The sequence below is a fragment of the Phaenicophaeus curvirostris genome, chromosome 16 (genome assembly GCF_032191515.1).
Source record: "Phaenicophaeus curvirostris isolate KB17595 chromosome 16, BPBGC_Pcur_1.0, whole genome shotgun sequence".
Classification (NCBI taxonomy): domain Eukaryota; kingdom Metazoa; phylum Chordata; class Aves; order Cuculiformes; family Cuculidae; genus Phaenicophaeus; species Phaenicophaeus curvirostris.
In genome coordinates, this window is record NC_091407.1 from 6,212,787 (window position 1) to 6,234,564 (window position 21,778).

A 21,778-nucleotide genomic window follows, 5' to 3' on the forward strand; every position below is an offset into this window, starting at 1 on the left:
GGGCTGAGGCCATGTCTGCTCATGACCCAGAGGAGGAGGTTCCTTTTGGACCACTCTAGGTCCTCTACAGCTACAGATCATTAACCCTGGAAACACCACTAGGGCTGTAAACCATCTATGTTTTCTAATATATAAATGCACCCATCACCCAGTGCAGCAAGGAGGTCACTGGGGGTTGATGTGACTCGTACCCATGGGGTTTAACAGCTCTCAGAGACATTTCCTATTAAATAAGTTATTATCTGAAATGGGAGGAGGGGAGCAACGATTTTATGAAACAGATTAAATCAGAAGAAGCATTGCTGTTGACTTGCAGACTGCTGCTGTTATTTTTCACTTATTTCAGCACATCTATGGCACAAGTGCGGTGGGCAGCTTTCATCACTCCCCTTTTCAGTACCACAAGATGTTTTTCTTGGGTCTGCAGCTCTGGGCAGACAAGATGGGAAGCCCAAAGCTGGGCAAGGTTTTTCCTCTTTCTTAGACAAGGTGCTGGATTGCTGCAGCAGCCTAACCTGCAGCACTGCTGTGTGGTTTACTTGCCCATAATGCTAAAAGCCTTTAAATCTTGCCAGGAAACATGATCTGGAGAGCCTTCCCCTCTGCTTTATTCCTCCTGGGTGCCATTTCGGTGATATTCACATTAAAAAAATAGCCTGGGTAAGTACACACTCTACCACCGCATTCGGTCCAAAGGGCTGCCTTAAGTATAAAAGCACCACTTTAGTTTGTTCAATTTGTATAAAATTATGCGACAGTGAGTGTTCACGATTGCCCCACCTTCAGCTCTAAATTATGGTAGCAATTTAGTCGGCTGGTGGACTTTCTATTGACTACGATTTTCTCAAATCTGTGGAACTAGGGAGATGACTGTGCTCCAAGAGACATGTAAAAAACCCAAAACAAAACTCAGGTAAATAAGGAGTTTGCAGAAGCTTGCCAGCCACATGCACACCCAGCAGATGTGCCTCCCAGCAGGGATGCTGCAGAGCCCTGTGCGGTGACCTTCCTGACACTGCCAACCATACAAGCTTCCCCACCTGAGTGTGGTGTGTTCATCCCCGTACGGACGTGGGAAGGTGCTCAGATCATGTCACCACCAGGAAAAAAAAAGTGCTCCTGTTGTGAAATGAGTCAGGGGAAATATTGTCACTGTTGTCCCCTCATCTGCGCGATGGAGCACCATAGGTTTGATCAGGGTCTGCATCCCATCTTCTTCCTAGTGTGTCACATTTGGATCAGCAGATCGCCCCTATTCAAATCTATTTTGGACAAACAAGCGATCTGCTTGCATGTGCAGTTGCTGCACAGTTTGTTTACTTTTCTTTTGCAGGTAGCTATCAGCCTCATTCTCCTATGAAGTCTGGTTTTACCTCGGTTTCTGTCTGAGCGAGGAGAAAATACTGAACAACAAACCTATTTCCTGCTGAGAAATCACAACAGCTGTTAGCAGAGGTTATTGGAAAATCAAAAGGTTTGTGTGAGGGAAAAAATGTAGGTAATCCCAACCAGGGTGCTGCTGCCCCAGCAACTGGTTTCTCCTTCTGCCTCTCACTGCAGTTCTTGATGCCCTTCAGTTATGGGACCCCACGAGGGGGAAATCTCGCCTTTGGATGCAACAATAAAGGATGTTTCCCAGGATGTGGTTGCTTCAAGGTCTCTTGTAAGGGGGACGTGACATAAAATGAAGAATAAGCTTCCTGTGCTGCAGCACACTGCTGGGCTTCAGCTCTTCAGTGCAGCCTGGGGAAGCAGCAATCAAGCATGTGCCTCCATAAACCAGCTAATTGATTACTGTCAGCCGCTGATTACATGAATCATCAAGCTGGGGATGTCTGAGCTGTCATCCTACCAAAAACGGCAGCACCACCGCTTGGCTTTTCCACGTGGCTGTGGATGTGACCTTTAGACCTGTTGGTGGCTCAGCACCTGCTGCGTGTGTTTTATGAGGCAAAATAAATGACTGGGAAGAGGTAAAAAATGCGTGGGCACGGCCACATGCAATCTGCTCATGCTGACTGACAGATAATTACAGAAGCGCTTGGGTTTCTTCAAGACTGAATGTGCTCAAGGCAGACAGGTGATTCTTGATGCAAGGGAACATGTTGTGCACGTGGGGTGCTTGGCTGGAGCTCGTCTGCCCTCAGCCACATGGGTCTGCCAGTGAGCTCAGGAGACAAAGGGGAAGGAGACCACGCTGAACCTCACACAGGAGGAGACTCGTGGCCCTTCCCAGTCTGATGGAGGTAAAGGAGACCATGTCCTTATCTGTAATAACCTTGTGCAAACCCACACCTGAGAGCAAACAGAAAGTCCAGGGCAACCCAGAAATGAGAATCTACCCCTGAGCACAATGATGGGGGAGAGCTGATGCTGGCTGGCCTCTTTGCAAGCATAGTGGTCCACCACGCCAGCAGGTTGCTCAGTCCTCAACACCTCCTCTCCTCATGCCTGTGCCCTGGAGACTCCCTGGCTCTTGAGCCACAGGCAGGCAAGTCAGCAAAGCCACTGATCTGCACGGTGGGACACCAGGCAGAGCTCCCATGGACTCAGGTAAGAGCACAGGTTGTGTGATGACAAGACCGCATCCTTCTCCCCACCGAGTCTGAAGTCCAAAGGGCCTCAGAGGGTTTGAGGGTATCAGACCCCTTTCAGCCCTGGGCAAGTGCTTCTCAGCAAGTCTGTCTCCTTCAGCCCCTTCCCTCCTGGACCCTCAATAGGAGGTGCAGGAGGACAAGATAAATGGGGATGGGAGGCATGAGGGAAGGTGTGTCTGGGCAGCCAGATAAACCCCTGGAAGCTGGGTGGGGAGACAGTAGTGGGCCCTTGGCCCTTCTGATTATACCACTCAGTGCAAGTTATGAAGGCAGCAGAAGCAAGACTCAGGGGGGTGAGGGAAGCGAGTCTGGTTCAGCGTCACTGCTGTAGAAAGGGCTGCGGGTCTCCCTTTAGTCCAAACCTCACAGCTTCTGGGTGAGAGCCAGGTGGAAAGGGTTAAGTTCATGCCCTTTGTTATCTTTTCCTCTTGCAAAAACTGCCCTTTCAGCAGTTTCCAATCTCAAGATGTGTGGGGCTGGGCATTATATTGATACCCAGGATGAAACCTGCTCAAGGGTTAAAGTTTGAGCGACCAAACAAAACAACTCCTCCTTTGCTGTCATGTGATTGTGGCTTCATCTAAAAGCCAGGGGAAGAAGAAAATTCATAAACCAAGGCTGCTGCTTCACAGGAGACGGGGGCTCTCAGGGCAGACTGGGAGAAACGATGAATCTCCTGCCAAACTTTTCTTTTGCCACTTGGCTGCTCCTCCTCGTTTTCCTTAGCCTCCTGGTCCTGTAAGTAGAGGTTGGTCCCGCAGGGCGACTGGAGAGTAGGAGAACCCTGTGCCTGCAGCTGGGGAGAGGCTGGGGCCATCACTGTCAACCTGAAGTGCCCAAGCACATGTGAATTAGTGTTAAAAAACTCATCCTCGGTCTTCCTCTGTGCTACCTTCAAGACAGAGACGAGGGGCGATAAAGGTGGGGATGTAGGACTCCTCCGTGCCCTCCCTGTGACAGCTGGAAGGAGAGGAGGAAGCTGAGCTGGGCAAGGAAGTTGGGAGTTGCTGTTTTTTTGCTTTTTTTGCTTCTCTCAGCAGATCCAAAGGAGAAAATACTTCCATGTTTTTAACAGCAGCAAGCTCTGTTTGGCTGCAAAGGGACAGGCTGCCCCTGGCTGGGCTGGGCTTTTCGAGCTGGAAGCAGGGCAGTGGTGATGTCTTTGTCTGCCCCTGTGCTTGTGCCAGCAGAAGCCCTCATTTAAATAGTTGTGTTGGTGAAACTGCCCTTTTGCTTATGTCACTCAGGGGAGCTGTAGAGAGCTATACAGGCAAAAACTTAATTTTGCTGTTACAATTCACATCCTTGCTCGGCTGCTCCGCTGCTGTGGCTCTACCACCTGCACATCACAGTAGTTCTTTGCAAAGACAAACACAAGGGCAGGTCTCATCTTGAGAACTTAATCCCTCTGAGACTTCTCTTCAGACACCTGACTCTCAAATCTCTCATCTGGGGAACTAAATGAGGTCCCTGAATAAAGGCCTGAGGTGCCCAGGTATAGCATGTTTGTTTTGGCTGGGCTACAGCTCCTTTCAGCTCTTCTGCTATCAAAATGTACCCCGGATTATCTGGTACTCCAAGTGGTTCTGCATTTATTGAAGGAAGAGGGTATCCTCAGCAGGTCTGTTGCTGATGGTCCTAATTTAATCTTTCACTCGGTGGCAGGACCCAGCTGTTTAAGCTGTTCACTGTGCTCAGGACGAAGAGCCTTCTCTTTTAATGGCATAAATGCACCTCACGTGTTCTTTGCTTTGCAGCTATGGGACATGGCCCTTCAAGACTTTCAAGAAGCTGGGCATTCCTGGGCCACGGCCTCTGCCATTTTTTGGAACTTTCCTGGGGTATCGGCACGTGAGTATCACTAGTTGCTGTTCCATAGTGACCTTAGTTTCTTACTTGTAGCTGGTGCTGGTTTTCCCATCCTTTGGACATCCCTTTCCTCTGCCCTTGATTCAGTCAGACGGAAATGGTGCTTTCAAGTAGGAAACTCTTTGGACACACAGAGAACACAAAAATTACTTTCAGGGTCTGATTGACCTGAACGAGGTGTGCTGTGTTTTTCAACTACTTTGTACTTTAAGTTACTAGTTTCTCCTTGGATTTCTACCTGCTCCCCAGCAGCTGAAATTCCGTTGGGAACAAAGCAAACCAATGAAATATTGGAGGCGTCTAAGACTGCTGATTTCTGAGAACTGTGTGTTGCTTTGTGCTTTGTGTCGTCCCCTTGAAAAGACTGAATTTGCCCCAGCAGTGCTCTGTCTGGCCAACTGCTGTTGGGTCATCCTGAAACTAAGCCAGACAAGTAGATTTCTAAATAAAACTCAAATATTATCAAGTTCCCTAACCTAACCAAACAACTGGGTAGGAGCTGGTCCCAGGTAACTGATTGTAAATGTAATACTAAATGTCTTGGCTTCAATGAAAAAGGTGGTTTAGCTTATGTTTGCTAGGCTCGCAGCATGCGTGTGGTCTCTTACTAGTGGTTTAGTTGATGCATGGTGAGTGTTATGTGTCCCATAAGTTTCATCTTTACATGTAGCATCAGTTAAAACCTTAATGGAAACAAAGCAAAACAAAAAAAGCCATCATCACTCCTACTCAGTAACTGCAGTGGAAGATCTCCTGAGGACAAGGCAGTAGCAGCTCTAACTTGTTGAGCCGAAGATGAAAGGACGCCCTGGGATGTGGTTCTGCCTGCTAACTCTGCTCATGATAAAACTGTATACCCTCTCTTACCTTGTTTTCTTTACATTTTTATCTCAGGTTGGCTGGTGGAAGTTGAAAGTGGGTTTTTTTTTCCTCTTTCAGCTCTCTTTTTCCCTCCAGTGCAGACATTCCCTAAGTGTCTATGTGACTCTGAACAGTTACCATGCACCCCTCAACCACTGCCACGTACAGTGTGTCTGTGGGCTGCACCACACTGCTAGCTCCTGCTTTGATCACTCGTTGCTGGCAAACTGCTCATATCCTTTCTTCTTTTGCAGGGAATCCTGAATTTTGATCGGATGTGCTTTGAAAAATATGGTAAAATCTGGGGGTGAGTTTCTTTCTGCAGAATGAAACTGCCTGTTTGGGGTGCTCGACAGCCCCGAATATTATAGAATGGAGAAAAGGTACATTGCCACCATGTCTCAGCACTGTCATTCCAGCTGTGACAGCTTGGGAAAATCCATGGTCACTACTCAGCCATCTCTCCAAGGCTTCCTCTCCTGCTGGGATTTCAGTACAGTGCAGGGCTAGGCTGGTGGTGGCTGGTTTGTGGGAGGTTGTCATTTGCTTGCATAAGCTTTGAAAATAACCCTGTTTTCTTTTCCCCTTTGGGAGCATTGAAAATTAAACAGCAGTGTTAGTGACCTCTGGGCCAGGGAAGCTTGCAACGCAGAGAGCCAAGGGAGCTCCCCTTGTCCTCCAACACCTGCCAAATCAGCGCAGCCACCTTTACCTCTGAACTCCAGATGGATTAGTGAGGGAAGGCACCGATCGCTTCCCAGCCATGCAGCCTGCCCAGAAAACTCCACTGCTTGGTGTCAAACTGAGCCTCATGCCTTTGAAGCTGCTCTTCTGGCTGTCTTGAGCAGAAAGCAAGCTGCAGGCTGCCGCACTGTTTTTCATCTTGCTCCCTATTTCTCCCAGACCCAGGGCATGAGCTACCTTTCAACCTGCCTCCTCGCTCTTTGCGCAGTGCTGGTTTTATGCAGGGACCCGTTATCGTGCTTCTCTTGGGAACCTCTCAAACCGAAGCAAAATTATTGCACGGAAAAAAAAAAATCCTGTGAGGCTTCATGAAACCTAACACATTTTTTTTCAAGATTAAATGTTCTTAAGCCTTTTGAAGATGGCAGCTTCCCTCGGCTGTGACCCAAGGCTCCCTGCCCTTTAGCCCACACCATGGCTTTTAAGATTTTCTGTGTCTCTTGATGGGAAAATGGAGGAGACGGTGAGTTTTTCCCCTCTCATTGCCTCTTGGCCAGGCAGGGAAATCTGTTTACCCCACAGGTAGGCTGTTCAGTGTGGATTTATTGAATCCAGCTACCACTTGTGGAAACAGAGCTCAGACAGCCCAAGTGTGAGGGATCAATGTCATGGCAAAAGCTGCCTTTTATCTAAACCCACAGTGCTTTGGCAACTCTTTAATACCACAGACAATTGCTAGAAATGTTCGTGCTGTCTGTGTTTGGCACTTTCTTTCCATTCTCCTGTTTTACTACATAATAAAACAGTTTCAGCCTCATCCCCTTGGCTGTTTTGTCCTGTGGACTCAGCTGGCCCAAACCCTCAGGGCTCAAGCAGTCTGTGTGTGTGGCTCTGACCACCGACAAAGCAGGCTGCACCAGCTGACCATGAACAATTGACTGAGTGTGGGTTTCTCTTGGCATAGGATTTTTGATGGCAGGCAGCCTGTGCTGGCCGTTTTGGACCCCAATCTCATCAAAAACATCCTGGTGAAAGAGTGCTATACTGTTTTTACCAATCGGCGGGTAGGTATCCAGTCCTGTGTTTTCCTCTCCTGTACAGAGTGCAGGGATCCTTCTCTGAGCCCTTCAGCAAGTAGTTGCTTTCTGTTGTTCCCCAGTTTATTGATGGTACCAACAGCAAAACTCTGCTAGGGAGGTATAGAGGCCACTCTGGGTGGGACATTGGGACATGAGCCTGGACTTACCCTAGGACTGATGTTATTTATAACTAACTCTTACACTTCTGCTTCCATTTCTGTTGTTTGCTGGTTGAGGTAGAGCTCATTTGACTTCAGGGGCCAAGTCAACGCTCCGTGGTTAGTTTGGGTTTTTTTATATTGCTGTTGTGTGGAAGGGGGATGGAAACCTTCACCTATCTCCCTGTATAACCATGTCCTTTTTGCTGTAAAATTCTCCCCATGAAGAAATTGGGTCTGAATGGGAGCCTGGAATCATCCCTCTTTATGGCTGAAGATGAGAAGTGGAAAAGAATTCGCACTGTGCTCTCTCCAACCTTCACCAGCGGGAAGCTGAAGGAGGTAAAGCAGAGGCTACTGGTACTTTGAAGCAATAGCTGGAGGAGGACGGGACCATTTCTGGGCACAAAACTTTCCCTCAACTGGAAGTTCATCCCATTTGTCAAGACCACATTCATTAGCAACTGCATTGTTGCGTGCTGTTCAATAATAAAGTGGCTGTCTAGCATCACGGGGAGAGAGTCAGGAGAAGGGTATGGGATGAAAAGCCACACAAGGTATTACAAACTGAGGCTGTTGGCCCTATGACCTGTATTTTCTTCTTGCTAAGCACATCACTCAGACCATGGGTGCCCATTTTCCTTGTGCTCGGGAACCATGTTTGCTCCCAGAAGGAATGGGGGCTTAGCTGGAGTGGGATCTGCATGTGGATTTCGGGAGGAGAGCCTTGCTCTATCATAGTCAGATGAGCTCTGTGGACCAGGTATTAAAGCAATGTCTGAGGCCTGGAAATCATATCTTCCCCATGACTGCCCTTCCTCTACAAGCCGAAAACGTGTCAAGTCACAGATGGCAGTACGGAATTGCCCAGCCTTGTTTGGTGGTGGTGAGAGAGTCAACAGTGCCTTCTGCTTTGATTTGCATTTTAGATGTTCCCTATCGTTAATCATTATGGTGAAAAATTAGTGAAAACCATTGAGAAGAAAGTGGCTAATGATGAGTTCGTGACCATGAAGGAGTGAGTAACTGTGTGGGACTGACTGACTATTGTTTCTATTCAGGGTGGGTATAGATCCCTTGTCTACTATGGAGGCAAACTCCTTAGTGGTCATGGGCATGGTACGTTCCTCAGTGGTGGGCTTGCTGAGCTCTGCTCTGCTCAGATGGAGTAACTATGCTCTTCCCTGTTTAATTTTGCTGGGGATCCATTTTGAAGATGATGTAGGATCCATTCCAGAAGCCCCACATCTCGCAAATGTGGTAGTTTTTGACATAATTTTTACAATCTCGTTTACAGATGGAAATCAGAATACAATCTGTGTTACTCTGGGCTGCAGTTCAGTGCTTCCCAACAACAGCCTAAATTTTTGACATTGACAAAACTGGAAGATGAATCCAACTGGGAAAACTTGGGAAAATATAATGCCAGTTACTGTCAAATCACTACCAGTCCTATTATGTTAGGACTCTGCACTGAGTCCCCCTCAAGGGATTCCCTGTGAAGGATTGCTCCTAGGTGGGCTCTTATTCGCTACTCTGGTTGGGTTCATCCCATTCACTCTCTCTTCTTCTCTACCTAGTGTTTTTGGAGCCTACAGCATGGATGTGGTGGCCAGCACTTCTTTCAGTGTGAATATTGACTCCATGAGCAATCCCAGTGACCCCTTTGTCACCAACATTAAGAAGTTTCTCCAACTCACTTTCCTAAGCCCTGTGATTGTATTCCTAGGTATGACACATCTCATCTCATCCAGCCCTGAATCAAGGCCAGAGGTGGTGCCCAACTGCATTTCCTGGTAGATCTCTCAGTTGCTTTGAGTCCTCTTTGCATACAGGAGTTGCTTAGCACTTTGCAGAATTGGGTTCACCTTAGCAGATCTGCAGAAATATATTCCCAGGGAAAATACAGTCAAGATTTATATGGCTTGTGTGGGTCTTCACAGCATCCTCCTATGAGCAGAGAACCTGCTTGCAGAGATGCAATGGAGAGCTTCTCTGTCATAGAGAGCTGCGCTTAGAGTGACTTTGTGGCCCTATAGGGACATAAGGAGGGAATTCTCCAGTGCTATTTCATGCCAGACATGTTTAGGTAAAAAGTTGAAGGCAACAAAAAGCAGTGTTTTGGATCATGGTCTAGATTTACGCTTCTCCTTTCTATGCTTAGTGCCGATTTTTAGTTTCTTGTGCATCTTTGAACTAAAATAAGTTGTTCCTTTCTCTCTCCTTTTAGTGTTGTTCCCCTTCGTTGTCCCCCTGCTGGAAAAGATGAATGTGACTGTGTTACCCTCAGATGTCATGAATTTCTTCAAGGGGGTCTTCACAAAAATGAAGAAGGAACGGGAAAATGGCAGCAGCACAGTGAGTCCAGCCCAGGTGGCCTCTTGTCTTAACTGTGTGGTTCTTTTGAGCGCAGGAGGAACCTGGTGGCTTTTTCAGAAGCTGTGGTGTATTGCCCACTCTCCATAATAGCTCCCAGCTCATCAAACCTGGAGAGGGCCAGAAGGATGCCCTGCCTGAGTGTTCCTGGAGAAAATACCTGTGTTCATAGAGGGTCTTCAGTTTGAATCTCAAAATGCACTGAAGCCACGAGCCTGCTGGTTGGGCTCCAAATGGAGCACATGTCTCAGCGGAGACCTTGAGCTGGACAGGTTTTGCATCCTCCCCACCCACGTCTTCTCTGACTGCCTCTGTTTCTCCACAGGACCGGGTTGATTTCCTGCAACTCATGATTGACTCACAGAGCTCCAGTTCCACTGAGACCAACCCATACAAATGTATGTCTTGAGATCTGTCCTCCTAACAGCAGAAAGCGTGGTAGCACCTCATGTGGTTAAAGAAAGGAAGTAGGAGAGGATTTTAGCTGTAAATCCTACGGGAGATTCAAAATCTCAGGAGTGGGGCTGTAATGATGCTTATGACCTATCAGCCATATTTTATTATATCCCATTTCCTAGGATCAATCCTGAGGTCTGTTTGTGCAATAAAGAGCAAACAGAGGGAATATCTCTTACTCCCCTTTCTGCTCTTAAAGACAGCAAAGTCACAGTTTGATGTTGACAGCAGTTTTCTGGCTGTACAATAGTGCCAGACCCACCACTTTGTGGTACCAGAGGGTTAGCTGAATGTTTCCTTTACTAAATGTTAAGTAGTTATGTCCATCATTATCTAGATCTATGAGTGGGATCCTGAATTCCCAAGGGTTAATCGCCATAGGTTTCACCTTCTCGCATGTGCTTTTATGCCTCTTTTCAGCACTAAGTGATGAGGAGATTCTGGCCCAAGCTCTTATCTTTGTCTTTGCTGGTTATGAGACCAGCAGCTCCACCCTCAGCTTCTTATCGTATAACTTGGCCACTCACCCCGATGTGCAGCAGAAACTCCAGGATGAAATCGATGCAAATCTGGCCAACAAGGTAAAGGAGGGTGGGGAGATTCAGCGTTGTTCCCACCTGTACCTCGTAGACCCTGAGCCCAAAGCCAAGCTGGGAACAAAATAGAGTGTGGGAAATGCTGGCACTGAGATCTCCCCTCCTCTGGTCTCTGATACCTGAAGGGGAAGCACCTTGAGAGGGGGTGATGGGGTGGGGGTTGAAATCCTGAGTTTATAGTCATCCTGATTCCTCTCCCTAGGCTACTCCCACATACAATGCCATCATGCAGATGGAGTACCTCGATATGGTGGTGAACGAATCCCTCCGACTCTTCCCTCCCGTGGGTCGGCTTGAGAGGTTTTGCAAGAAGACAGTGGAGCTCTGTGGTGTGACTATTCCAAAGGGCGTGTCTGTCATTATCCCAACCTACGTGCTGCATCGTGACCCAGGGTGCTGGCCGGAGCCGGAGGAGTTCAGGCCTGAGAGGTGAGGGCCAGGTGGTGGAAATAGTTTCATGCTCAACTTCAGCCCTGGGAGTGGAAATGGCAGCAAAAGTGGGGAATGCATGATTATAACATTTAAATTAGGCATTTATCATTGTCTGACATCTAGTCCCAGCATTACCGTGAGGGGAGTTTTATGATCTACATCCATAAACTGTGCACGGAATTTAATTAACTGCATTGAAGGGAACGACAGTGAGAGCAGCTCCCAGCAGCTGTAACACTGAGGGGTTTATGGCCAGATATTAAAACAAGAGCCATTGGGTGGCTGACACGATGCTGTACAAATCAGCAGTGGAAGGGCAAAGATGGGTACGAAATAAAACTTAATTTTTCAGCTGAAGTTAGGAAACAGTCGTTGCTTATGTGTCTCTGTCAGTCCCTGCAAAATGAGGCAATAGGCCAAGGCAGACCCAGGAGACCCTAGGCCCATTATTCTTTTGGTGGCCGTAGAGTCCAACCGTTCCTATCAATCACTAAACCATGACCCCTCATCACTCCAGATCTGAAAGCTGACACACCGTGCAGCAGTTGCTCTTTCTAACTTTGTTGTTGTTGTTGTAATCAGGTTCAGTAAAGAGAGCAGAGAGTCTTTTGACCCCTACACCTTCCTGCCATTTGGGGCTGGTCCCAGGAACTGCATAGGAATGAGGTTTGCTCTCCTCATCGTGAAAGTGGCTGTGGTCGTCCTGTTGCAAAACTTCTCATTCAGAACTTGCAGAGACACTCCGGTGAGGACATAGCATGATGTGTTTCATTATCTGTCTGTTAGTCCCACTGTGATGATCCTATGTGCCCTCTTTTTGCCTCCTTCTCAGGATAAACAGGGTACTGTCTCACATTCACATTAAATACCTGTCTTCCCTGAGAAGTTCAGAGGCCACTGAACCTTGCCTGCAGACTAGGGTTTTACTGCTTCACACAGATATCGAGGAGAAAGATTTTGCTGTGTCTTAGAGAGTCATGTGGGAATAACTGTACTTAAATGTTCTCAATTAACTTAAATCATTCACTAAAGTTACCAATATATTTTTTAAGCCTCTCCAGAAGCAAATTTGATGTTGGTGGAGTATGTCAGGCTGAAATCCTTGAAGTCCTCTGCTTCTCTTTGGGTGCACCCAAGGTGTGAGGTGCTCACTCTCTCGACTGTTGTCGTCCTTGACCCGGATTAGGAAGACCCCGCTCAAGAGAGCAGAAAAGGAATATCACCCAGCCCACCCAACCCGCTCTAAAGCTGCACTTTGCAACCCAAATGGGGCTGTTCTCTGGGAGAGATCCCAAGACACCAAAACTCATCTCTTATGGGCCACCAGGCAGCCTCTAAAGGGTAACAATTTTCAAGCAATTGCAATCTGAGCTAAATTTGAATTGACGATCCTCTCTGCCTTTGAGGCTATGCAGGATCCCACCAGGTTTGGGGTTTGCCTGGGACCCCCGTGAACAGTGTGCGCAGTGCTGATGGGCCAGGCCCCACAAGACAGGGCTGTTTGACAAGAAGTAAACATGATGGCTGTTGGAAATTAGGTGTCAAGCAAGCCCTCCTGAAAACACGGCAGCTCCCTGTGACTCAGAAGCAGATAGCAGTATGTTTGGTGTTAGCTTCCAACCCCAACCTGGCTTTCTGCACTGACTGTCCTGAAAGGCATTGCTATTAATACGTTTCATTCACGAGGCGAGCTTGGAAAAACAGAGCAGAGGGGGCAGCAAGTGTATTCAAAGGACATTTATTGTAAGAAACAGAAAAATCCTTTCTAAATTATTACTTGGCACGGGTGCTCAGCTGGAATCTCTGCAGATTCAGATTGCAACTCAACTAGTAACCTGGAGGTGAAAGTCTGTAATAGTCCATTAACAATGCAGTGACCTATCCACCCTCCCCCAAGTCTAATGACATTTTCCTAGTCCTCTGCAATCCATAAAATTGATTCTTTTTATAACTGCCTTTAATTAAAAGGAGACAAGTTAAATATGTATTGTATTATTGGTGCCCATAGGTTTATGGGGCTCTTTCAGCCTTTTTTTCTGCAGAAGATGTCACGTACATCAGGTCAGAGGAAGAGGGAAAAATTCATGCTGGAACATCCCTTTGGAATGTGTATATGGAAGCTGCAGTCTCCTCTCACTCCTCAACTGATGGCACATTGAGCTCTGAGCCACATTGCTTAAATTTTCGAAACAAATCTTACTGGGATATGGGGATTTTAATGTCGCTTGTGGGGCAGGAGGGGCATTACCCTTGTCCTGATGGGGGAAGAGATCTGGGATACGAGCAGTATCAAATTGATGGAAGAGACTTCTCTCTCCTGCAGGATGGCTCTCTCCAACACCTGTTTTAAATGTTCTTTTTATTGAGATTTCCAGCCCACCCCAAGGGATCCCGCTGCTTTTCTCTGTAAGGATGTTTTTTCTTTGGTACTCAGGCTGAGCAGCAACCTTACTTTCATTCTTCCCAGAGAGCTTATTGCTCCTCCAGCTCCCATTACAATCTAGCTCCCCTTAGCACTGACGCACTTCAGTGTTAGACAAAATGGCACTGCGTGTCCCTCCATAGCTGTGGCTCCCCAGGTGGATATTGGCTGCTTTTCCCTCCACGTACAGAGCATTGAGCAGTGCACCGAGCTCTTCCTACCATGCCATGTGAAAACCAGAATTCACTAACCAATTTATTCAGGAGCAGAGGGCTGTTAAACCCCAGCTCATAGCTGGTTTGCGTGAGCAATAGCAATAGTCCTGCTGTAAGTACATCTGTAAGTTAGGAAATAAATTGAAAACAAGGGGCAGCTGAGACCTAAGTGGGCTGTAGGGGTCCTGCTGGTGTCATGACTGCCTTTTTTCCCAACGTAAATGGTTGTTTTGGTTTTTTACCTCCTGCTCAAGATCCCTCTGGTTCTGAACACGAACAGTCTCATGCAACCGAAGAAGCCCATTGTCCTGAAGATGGTCCCCAGAGCCCATGCTGATCTGGAGAAGTGAAGGAAGCAGGAACAGATCAGAGACTTTTGTTGGACGGTGCCTCCTCTAACTCTTGAGAAGAGATCCAGACTGATGTGTGTGCTGCAGAACTGTCACTGGTGCAAACCCCCATTTCACAACAGGGCTTCAGGGTTTGGCCCAGCATAATCACATGAGCATTATTCTAATCACAACTAGCCCCAGATCCCGCTGTCCCAGATCACAATAGGCATTTTGCAAGACCATTTGCACTCCAGTTATTTGAGGCTTTTTTCCTCTTCCTCTGAAGAGGCACTTTTCTAAGCAATTTGATTCCAGACACTGTCAGTCTCTTCTGGCAGTGTAATTTAAATCAAGATAGGGAGAGCAAATTGCACATAGTTAAGTAATGCTACCATTGCTCCTGTTCCTACTGCCTGCTGGGTGACTCTGTATGTCTTCTGGTTTTATTCTCTCGGGAATGCAGAGTTGTCCAGGGCTATTTCCTCGGCTGTGTGCTATGACCCTGACAAATGTTAAAGTGGCCACATCCTTGCAGGAAGAAACGCCTGCAGCAAATTTTCTGATGCTGATTTATTTAGATTTTCTTACCATTTTAGATGGCTTTCGTGTGATTCAGATTGCAGATGAGTTAGCTGAAGGAGCCCAGAGACAAGCAGTTACCCCTAATGAGTGGAGATCTGCAGAGTGAGAGAGAAGTGACCTGCATGTGTTTCCTGATTGTTTGCTTATTTTACTGCGGGTGCACAGCCGTCTCCCATAGAAGAGATTGTCAACACAGGTACTATCTATACTGCCATCGTGACACCTTTTAGTCACTGATTTATACTAAGCCATTGTAAGACTTGAATTAATAATGATGCTGGGTAGAGCACTGCACCTTTCCTATGTCCTGCAGAACCATAGTCTGGAAAAAAAGATGTTGCCTTTCGCTATTGAATGCTGGAAAGTCTTGTTAGACTTTGTCGTTTTTGTAGATTCTAGTGGACCTGTATGCTCACATTTCATATTATGCCTCCAGAAACTGCTACAGGAGGGCTAGCTGCAATAAAAAGCTCACTTGCCTCTTCTGCAACTTTCTGATGCCTGTTCCCGATTCTGTTCTTTCCTCTATACACAAGTGAATCCATCTGTACATCTCATAAGCCATTGGCCAGACAGTGATGTGGTCTCATCACCTCTCCCAGCTGGGCTTCCTCACTTTTTTGGTGGGATTCTTGAAGGAAGTCCCTCTGCCTCAAAAATCAGTGCCACACAGTAAGTGGTTATAGAAGTCCTCTTTTGAAGTTCATTCTTCCACTGTCAACTGGTAGCATCACAAATTACTGAGAGTGTGATCTTGCTAGTCTCAGCCAACATTTCTCTTTCTGTGAAAGCAGAGGGGTTTGATCTCTCCATGCTGCAACCAGCTGACATCATGCAGGGTTCAAAGTGCTTTCTCCTAAATATCTTATGCACCATCTTCAGTGTATGTCTTCTGCTTCCAAGCTGTCAAATTTCAGCACTGGGTGAAACACTTGCATGTACGTATACATCTAACCCAGTTACTACAATACGTAATGTTGCTTGCGTTCCTGGAGGCTGAAAACTTATTATATCCTGATTGAACCCAAGGCACTACTCCATATATATCATCAGCAGTAAGAACTGCTTCTGATGATGCGGTGTTTAAGGTATTCCCACTCCAAAATAAATGGCCAAGCAGAGCCATTGATGATGTTAGGTGTTTTTCAGTACAAAACTGGGCTAAGAGACTTTAGTCACTAGACAGCAGGTTTTATATTTCTTTTATAGTCATAGGTAGATAGATCTGTTATTATATATTCTTTTTATATTTTCTTCCTATATTTTTGAGGAATTGAGTAGAAAACCCCAAAAGAGACACAACAGCCTTTCTGCAGCAGATTAAATTCACCAGTGAAAGACATCATTGCCTGGAAGTGTAAGGGGAAGAGCAAGGCTTTTTCTCTAGAGAGTCACTGAAGAGCTGGGGTGAGAGGGTTAGAAAATTCCCAGCAGCTTGGGCAGCCAGTTTCCCCTTCTGCCTTCATAACCAGCAGCGGCGCAGCTCCCTTCTGCCACCATTGTACAAAAGTGACAGTTTGTTTTCCCCTGTTATTGTCCCTTTTTTAAGGCTATGGCACTGTGTTTGACTGTGGTGGCACATCTCAGGGGAGAACGACAAAATACAGAAACGATCAGACCCTTGGAGAACAAACAGCTAAAAAGCGGCTGCACTGTCACAGCGGTTCACAAAAAGGGCCATGGAAAATCCTCAGGTCTCTGCCTTGAGAGATGACAGAGGAGATGAGGGTGATGAAGTCACACAGTGTCACAGGTCAGGGATGAATTAATAACCTCGTTGAAGCCGTAGGTTGCCTGGTGGCAGCAAGGGAAGGCTTTTGCCTCCTTGCACCATGCCTGTGCTAGAATTAATCACTTACATACAAATGTCAACACTACGGAAAATATTCTTCAGGATAATCTCTCTCACAAAGCCGCTTAACATTTTAGTAATATGCAGTTCACTTGTGGTTGTCAGAGGATTTCAGCCTCTCTCGTCTCTGTTCAATGGCATCTTCATCTGCTGGCACCCTGCGCTGAAGAAGCGCACGAGGAGGCTGCTGCGACTGGCAGCGCTGATGTACCTGCCGAGAAACCAACCAGCACTGCTTTGTCTCCTGGCACCTGTGTGGGATGCTGGCAAGGGGCAAATTGATGCTGAAACATGCCAAATCTTAATTTCACTGAATCCGGTCATGCTTAAGAGAAGAAAAAGTACGCCTTTGCTGGTTCCCACTTGTCTTAGAGAGACGTTTGCCATCAGCTTTTGGCTTTGCGCAATAATTGGGTGGGAACTTGCAGTGGGCAATTGCTCAGACCTTGCGAGTTTTCCAGCAGGCACGGTACACGGGACACTGTTTCTTGTCTTAATCCCAGCCTGAGTAGCTGTCTAGGCAATGTTCTCTTTCAACCCTTTCTGGTCCTGTTGCCAGAGGTAATGACCAAGCACAACTCCTCAGTAGCCAGAGGGAAACAAAGCTGTGCTCTTCAACAGCCGTGTGCCTCAGTTTACCTGCACAGGGTTTTTTATATTATTTTATTATTTACAGTTAGCCAATAATGAGTTTTTCTCTGGTTTATGTCCACCTTTTGCCATGCTTTAATTCAGATCACAACAAAGTCACGGAGTGAGCCAACAGGTTTCCTTTCGGATGACACTAAAGCAGAAGTGCTTCAGGAGCTAATCTAACATGCTCCAGCTGCTGATAGCTTGAAGCAAGTCCTCTACTCACCTTAAAAAACATATAGGACAAATATAGAGCCCTTGGCATCAACTCCTTTGCTCTGCATACCCCACTCCTGTGGCACAACACTGCTTCCTAATGCGACAGCTCCTTCCACAAGGATTGTCCACCATCAAGTTGCACCATTCAAATGTGGCCTCGTTCACTTGCATTTCAAGTATTTATCATAGAATCATAGAATCACCAGGTTGGAAAAGACCCATTGGATCATCGAGTCCAACCATTAAACCATTTAGGGTGATTTCAAGTGAGAGTAAGCACTTGCGCTTGACATGGTGCTCACTCATTGAAGTGGTATCACTGCCGGGCTTATCATGTGCTCTGGCACTTTGCTGGCTCTTGATCCTCTCCCCAGCTGTGCAAACCTGTGAGTGGGAGGTCCCTGGGCTGATCCTGGGCATAGTGGTTGTGCCTGCCACAAAAAAAAAGGCACTTTGAGCTTTCCTGACCCTGACCCAGGCTTGCGTAGAGGTTGTCCATATTATTGCTGCTGCCGCTGTACTGGACCCGCTGCTGAAGAAAGACAGGTCCCCAGACACCCTTACTGAATGCTCAATTCAGTTAAAATCAATGGAATAATCAGCCCACAGAGTCTGCCCAAAGGTCAGGAAGCAGTGATTTTTTTTCCGGCAGCAGCTTTGGTCTTGAGCTCTTGTTTTAGTGTGAGGCTTGCAAGCAAAAACATTTCAGCAGGTAGGTTATAAAAGTGTTATGACTGCCAGTATTAAGCTGACAGGCTAACGTAACAAGTGCATAACAAGGTCCTCCTATGATAAAGAGGTAAATTCTTTGCAGCCCTTATTTTGTGGACAACTCAAAAATGAGCTGATGATAGACACGGTGCAGGCTGGGAAAGTGTCCTGCAAGGCGAAATACAGAAGAGCCTTAAAGAGAAGCCCACAAGCCCAGAGGAGGGTGCCAGGAGAATTGGGTGATGGACCACATGACAGGACCAGGTGGAGAGATCCCCTTCTTCTCCTCCTATCCCATCCCATGGGCCCATATTTCATCCCTCCATCCTCTCCCCATCTACCTCCTGCATGGAGACACCTCTGTGGCTCCTCAGACCTACTTGTACCAGCAGCCATAATCTGCAGTGTCAAAGGACAGAACAGGAGGGCGCATCTTTACCTTTCTAATCTCTCAGGCACACGTACGATATCAGCTACGCATGTGACGTACCATGGGCTGAATTTGCAGAAACACTTTGATCTTTCATTTTTAAGCCCAGTGATTTAATCCCCAACAGAGCTAAGATAAACGGCTGTGATGCTCCTTCGGTGGATTCAAGGTTTCAAGTCAAACAGCAGTCGTATAACCACTCTTTTAAAGTTCATATCATTTGAATGTCATATGTCAAACTGCTGCTACATCCACTGAAGGCAAATAGATGTTTATTCCCCTCACAGCTGGCCAGCAGTCTGACATTCATTATTAAGCCTTGCAGCTGCCAGGGATTGTAGCTACCTGTAGGAGTGCATCTATCAAAGCCTTCCACCTCTTAAGGGTTCTTCCTTGTAATATCAGTTAATACATTTTAGTTCAGGATCATTTTACATCTGCTGTAGGTCTGCAATTGTTTTTTCCTGTGTCTGGGCAAGGTCAGGTTTTGATTTTTGCCCATTCCCTCCAAAATTATGTTGTTACCTCATTTTTCATGGCTTCTCCTCAACTCAGAGTCGCCGTCACCGTGCACCAGCCCCTTAAGTTTATAATGTGCATGTTCCTCTGCTTGGTCTTAACGCTGTGGCCAGCAGCCAGCCCACAGGACCATGATGCTGGTGGCCCAGCCACAGTTTCTTGACACTGCTCCAGCCTTTGGGACCAGCACTGCAAATTCGGGATTTGGGGAGTAAGTTCATGCATGAAATGCCTGATATTTTGTAGCTTATTGGGCATTAAAATGTTCAATTGGCTGCAGAAGAGCCTACAGGAAAAAAAAAGACAACAGAGATAATCAGATTCGCTTGCATTTAAACTTCCCCCTGAATGTCACAGAGCAATTTACACCTGTATGAAGAGTCTGCAGAGTTATATTGAATAAGACCTGGAGCATTTTACAGCCACTTTGCACGAGCATAAATGATAACATAAGGTGCAAAGGAAACAGCCAGCCGGACAATTACAGAGCATCTTCACACGCCTTATTAATCCTCATTACAGCCCTCTGTGCTGAGACTCGGCATCTTCTCGTCTCCGACAAGGGCCAGTGAGGCTGTGGAGCCAATTTAGCCACCTGCCAAACTTGCAGTGTCTGAATGCTGCTATCAATTTGTCCTTGGTCCTGGAAAGCTGGATGCTCTCTGCCAGTGCCTCAGATGCATCTTGCTAACTTACAATGACAGAAATTTCAGCTGCCCCCCTGTCCTACCAGGCTTCTGAGCAATGTGTGATGTTACACTCAACTGTCTTTTTGTCTATTTTTTTTAAGCTTACTTCCATAGGTACCTTGGGAAGAAGGAGTGATGTTCATCTGAAAGACCACAAGCCCTGTGCCTTGCCTGTCCTGATGCCTCCATGAAACAGGTCTGTGTGTGCATGCAGGGTTGTGAGCCTCGAGATGCAAGGAAATGGACTAAAAGAAGGTTATTCAGGCACTCTCAGAGTGAGAGGCTGGAAGCACCACCAGCAAGTGTCTGAGCTGTTCTTGTGCACTCAGGTTAACAACCCAATATACAGCTGCTGGCATCACTCTATATCCACAGGAACATTTCACAAGCGTTATGATCGTTTGCCGTAGCTCTCATATTTATATCTGATACTGAAACTCCTTAAAAGAGAGAGGCTACCCAGTGTTTCTCAGCACTTTCAGAGCTCTTGCCCCATTTCCCACTTGGAGCCTCCTGCTTAAAAGCTAGTAGACCTGAGCTTTTCCCACTGAAGATGACAAGAAAGACCTGGCAAGTGTTGAGCTACACAGGCAGGAAACAGCCTGAATAGTTGGAGTGGTTGTACATGGGTAGGAGATTGTCTGTCTAATGTTCTTTCTGGGAATCTTATTAATGTTATCTTATTATTTCATAATAGATATGAGCCATGTGCTAGTGCTGGCAGACTGTAATTGGGCCTTGCCAGGGAATTACTCATATTTTTCATTCTTGAAGGAATGAAGAGCGTATTCAGTTATGCTAACGACCTCATCTGTGTGGATTCCATTCACTTGATATGTCTTGCTTGTGAAGTATTACAGCTAGAGCAATGATTTCTCACTCAAAGTAAACGTCAAGGTGTCTCAAAGCAGATGCTCTCCCCTCCAGATGCAGAACGGATGCTTCTACCGTGTTTGCCTCTCCTTCAGCAGCTGCAGACTCACCCAAAGGTGGTTTTTTGCGGAGTGTGTTTTGCTGCTGGTTACACACATCTTTCCTTCTCGGTGTCTTGGGATGCTGTGGGAAACATGAAGGTCTTTGAAACAGGAGGAAAAAAAATACTTGTTATCTATTGCTGCTTTATAAATTCTTTCTGCCTATTTAGTAACCCTTGTTTGGGTCTTGGGCATTTTGAGGTAGCATGTAAAACACTATGAGAGGTAGAGTGTCTACCCAAGTTCATAGCTGAGGGGTTTTTTAGCCCTCCACAGGGTATAAGTGACAGTTTCAACCACGGAAAACCTCCTTCCCCATACTTACAATTACACTCCTTTGTGTGCGTATCGAAGCACAAGCAACATATCATCGTCGATAAAAGTCCTTCCTAATTCTTTTTTATCCTCCCCAGAGGGGTCCTTTGAGCCCCGTGGAACCCTGAGCAGTCCTTTAATTCCTCCCGCTCTGGTCCTCGCTGCTGCTTGGGGGTTGTTGTTGTAGCAGCCGCACCGGCTGTGAAAAATGCTGCTCCTTAATCGAGCAGAGCGGTGCTGCTGAATGACACAAGGCATTACCTGCCCACGGGGACCCAGCGCACTGCCTGTTTCTGCAGCGTTATCAAAAATGTTCCCATGCATTTGTTTGTAAAATGTCTTTATCCAGCCAGGAGAAATGTCCCTTGAAGTCAACTAACCAAGTAAATAAATAACAGTCAAAGACAATACAGCGAAAAAAAAAAAAAAGTTTCTAGAGGGGAATAAGTGATGGATTGAAAGAGATTTGAGTCTGTTGTGTTGTACAACTCGGTGCATGATGTGACAGGAGAGAGGCCTCACCGTGCTGCTTCCTAGTCTTCCATTTTAAATGAAGTCCTAAAAATGCTGATTTAAAAGGGTTGGAGAAAAAAAAACCAAACTAAAATAACCTGATGTACACTGTAAACATTTTTAGACCTTCTGAATTGTGTTCATAATGTATCTACTGGTAGACATGCCACAATAAAGCTCTTTGACTAGGGTGCAGGAGGGATACTGGAGCTGCTAGAAGCAAAGAGAAGAATAATTTCTCTTTTCACATATGATAATAGCAAG

At 46.5% G+C, this 21,778-nt stretch overlaps 1 protein-coding gene across 1 annotated transcript; it reads left to right on the plus strand.

Annotated features, from left to right (window-relative positions):
• The first annotated feature begins 3,195 nt into the window (after positions 1 to 3,195).
• LOC138727375 (cytochrome P450 3A29-like) lies at positions 3,196 to 15,168 on the plus strand. Its single transcript, XM_069869765.1, has 13 exons — positions 3,196 to 3,335; positions 4,355 to 4,448; positions 5,582 to 5,634; positions 6,976 to 7,075; positions 7,477 to 7,590; positions 8,178 to 8,266; positions 8,829 to 8,977; positions 9,479 to 9,606; positions 9,950 to 10,022; positions 10,501 to 10,661; positions 10,879 to 11,105; positions 11,691 to 11,853; positions 14,000 to 15,168. Exons 1-13 carry the CDS (start codon positions 3,265 to 3,267, stop codon positions 14,093 to 14,095), a joined length of 1,518 nt encoding a protein of 505 aa, XP_069725866.1. The 5' UTR covers positions 3,196 to 3,264; the 3' UTR covers positions 14,096 to 15,168.
• The last annotated feature ends 6,610 nt before the right edge of the window (positions 15,169 to 21,778 follow it).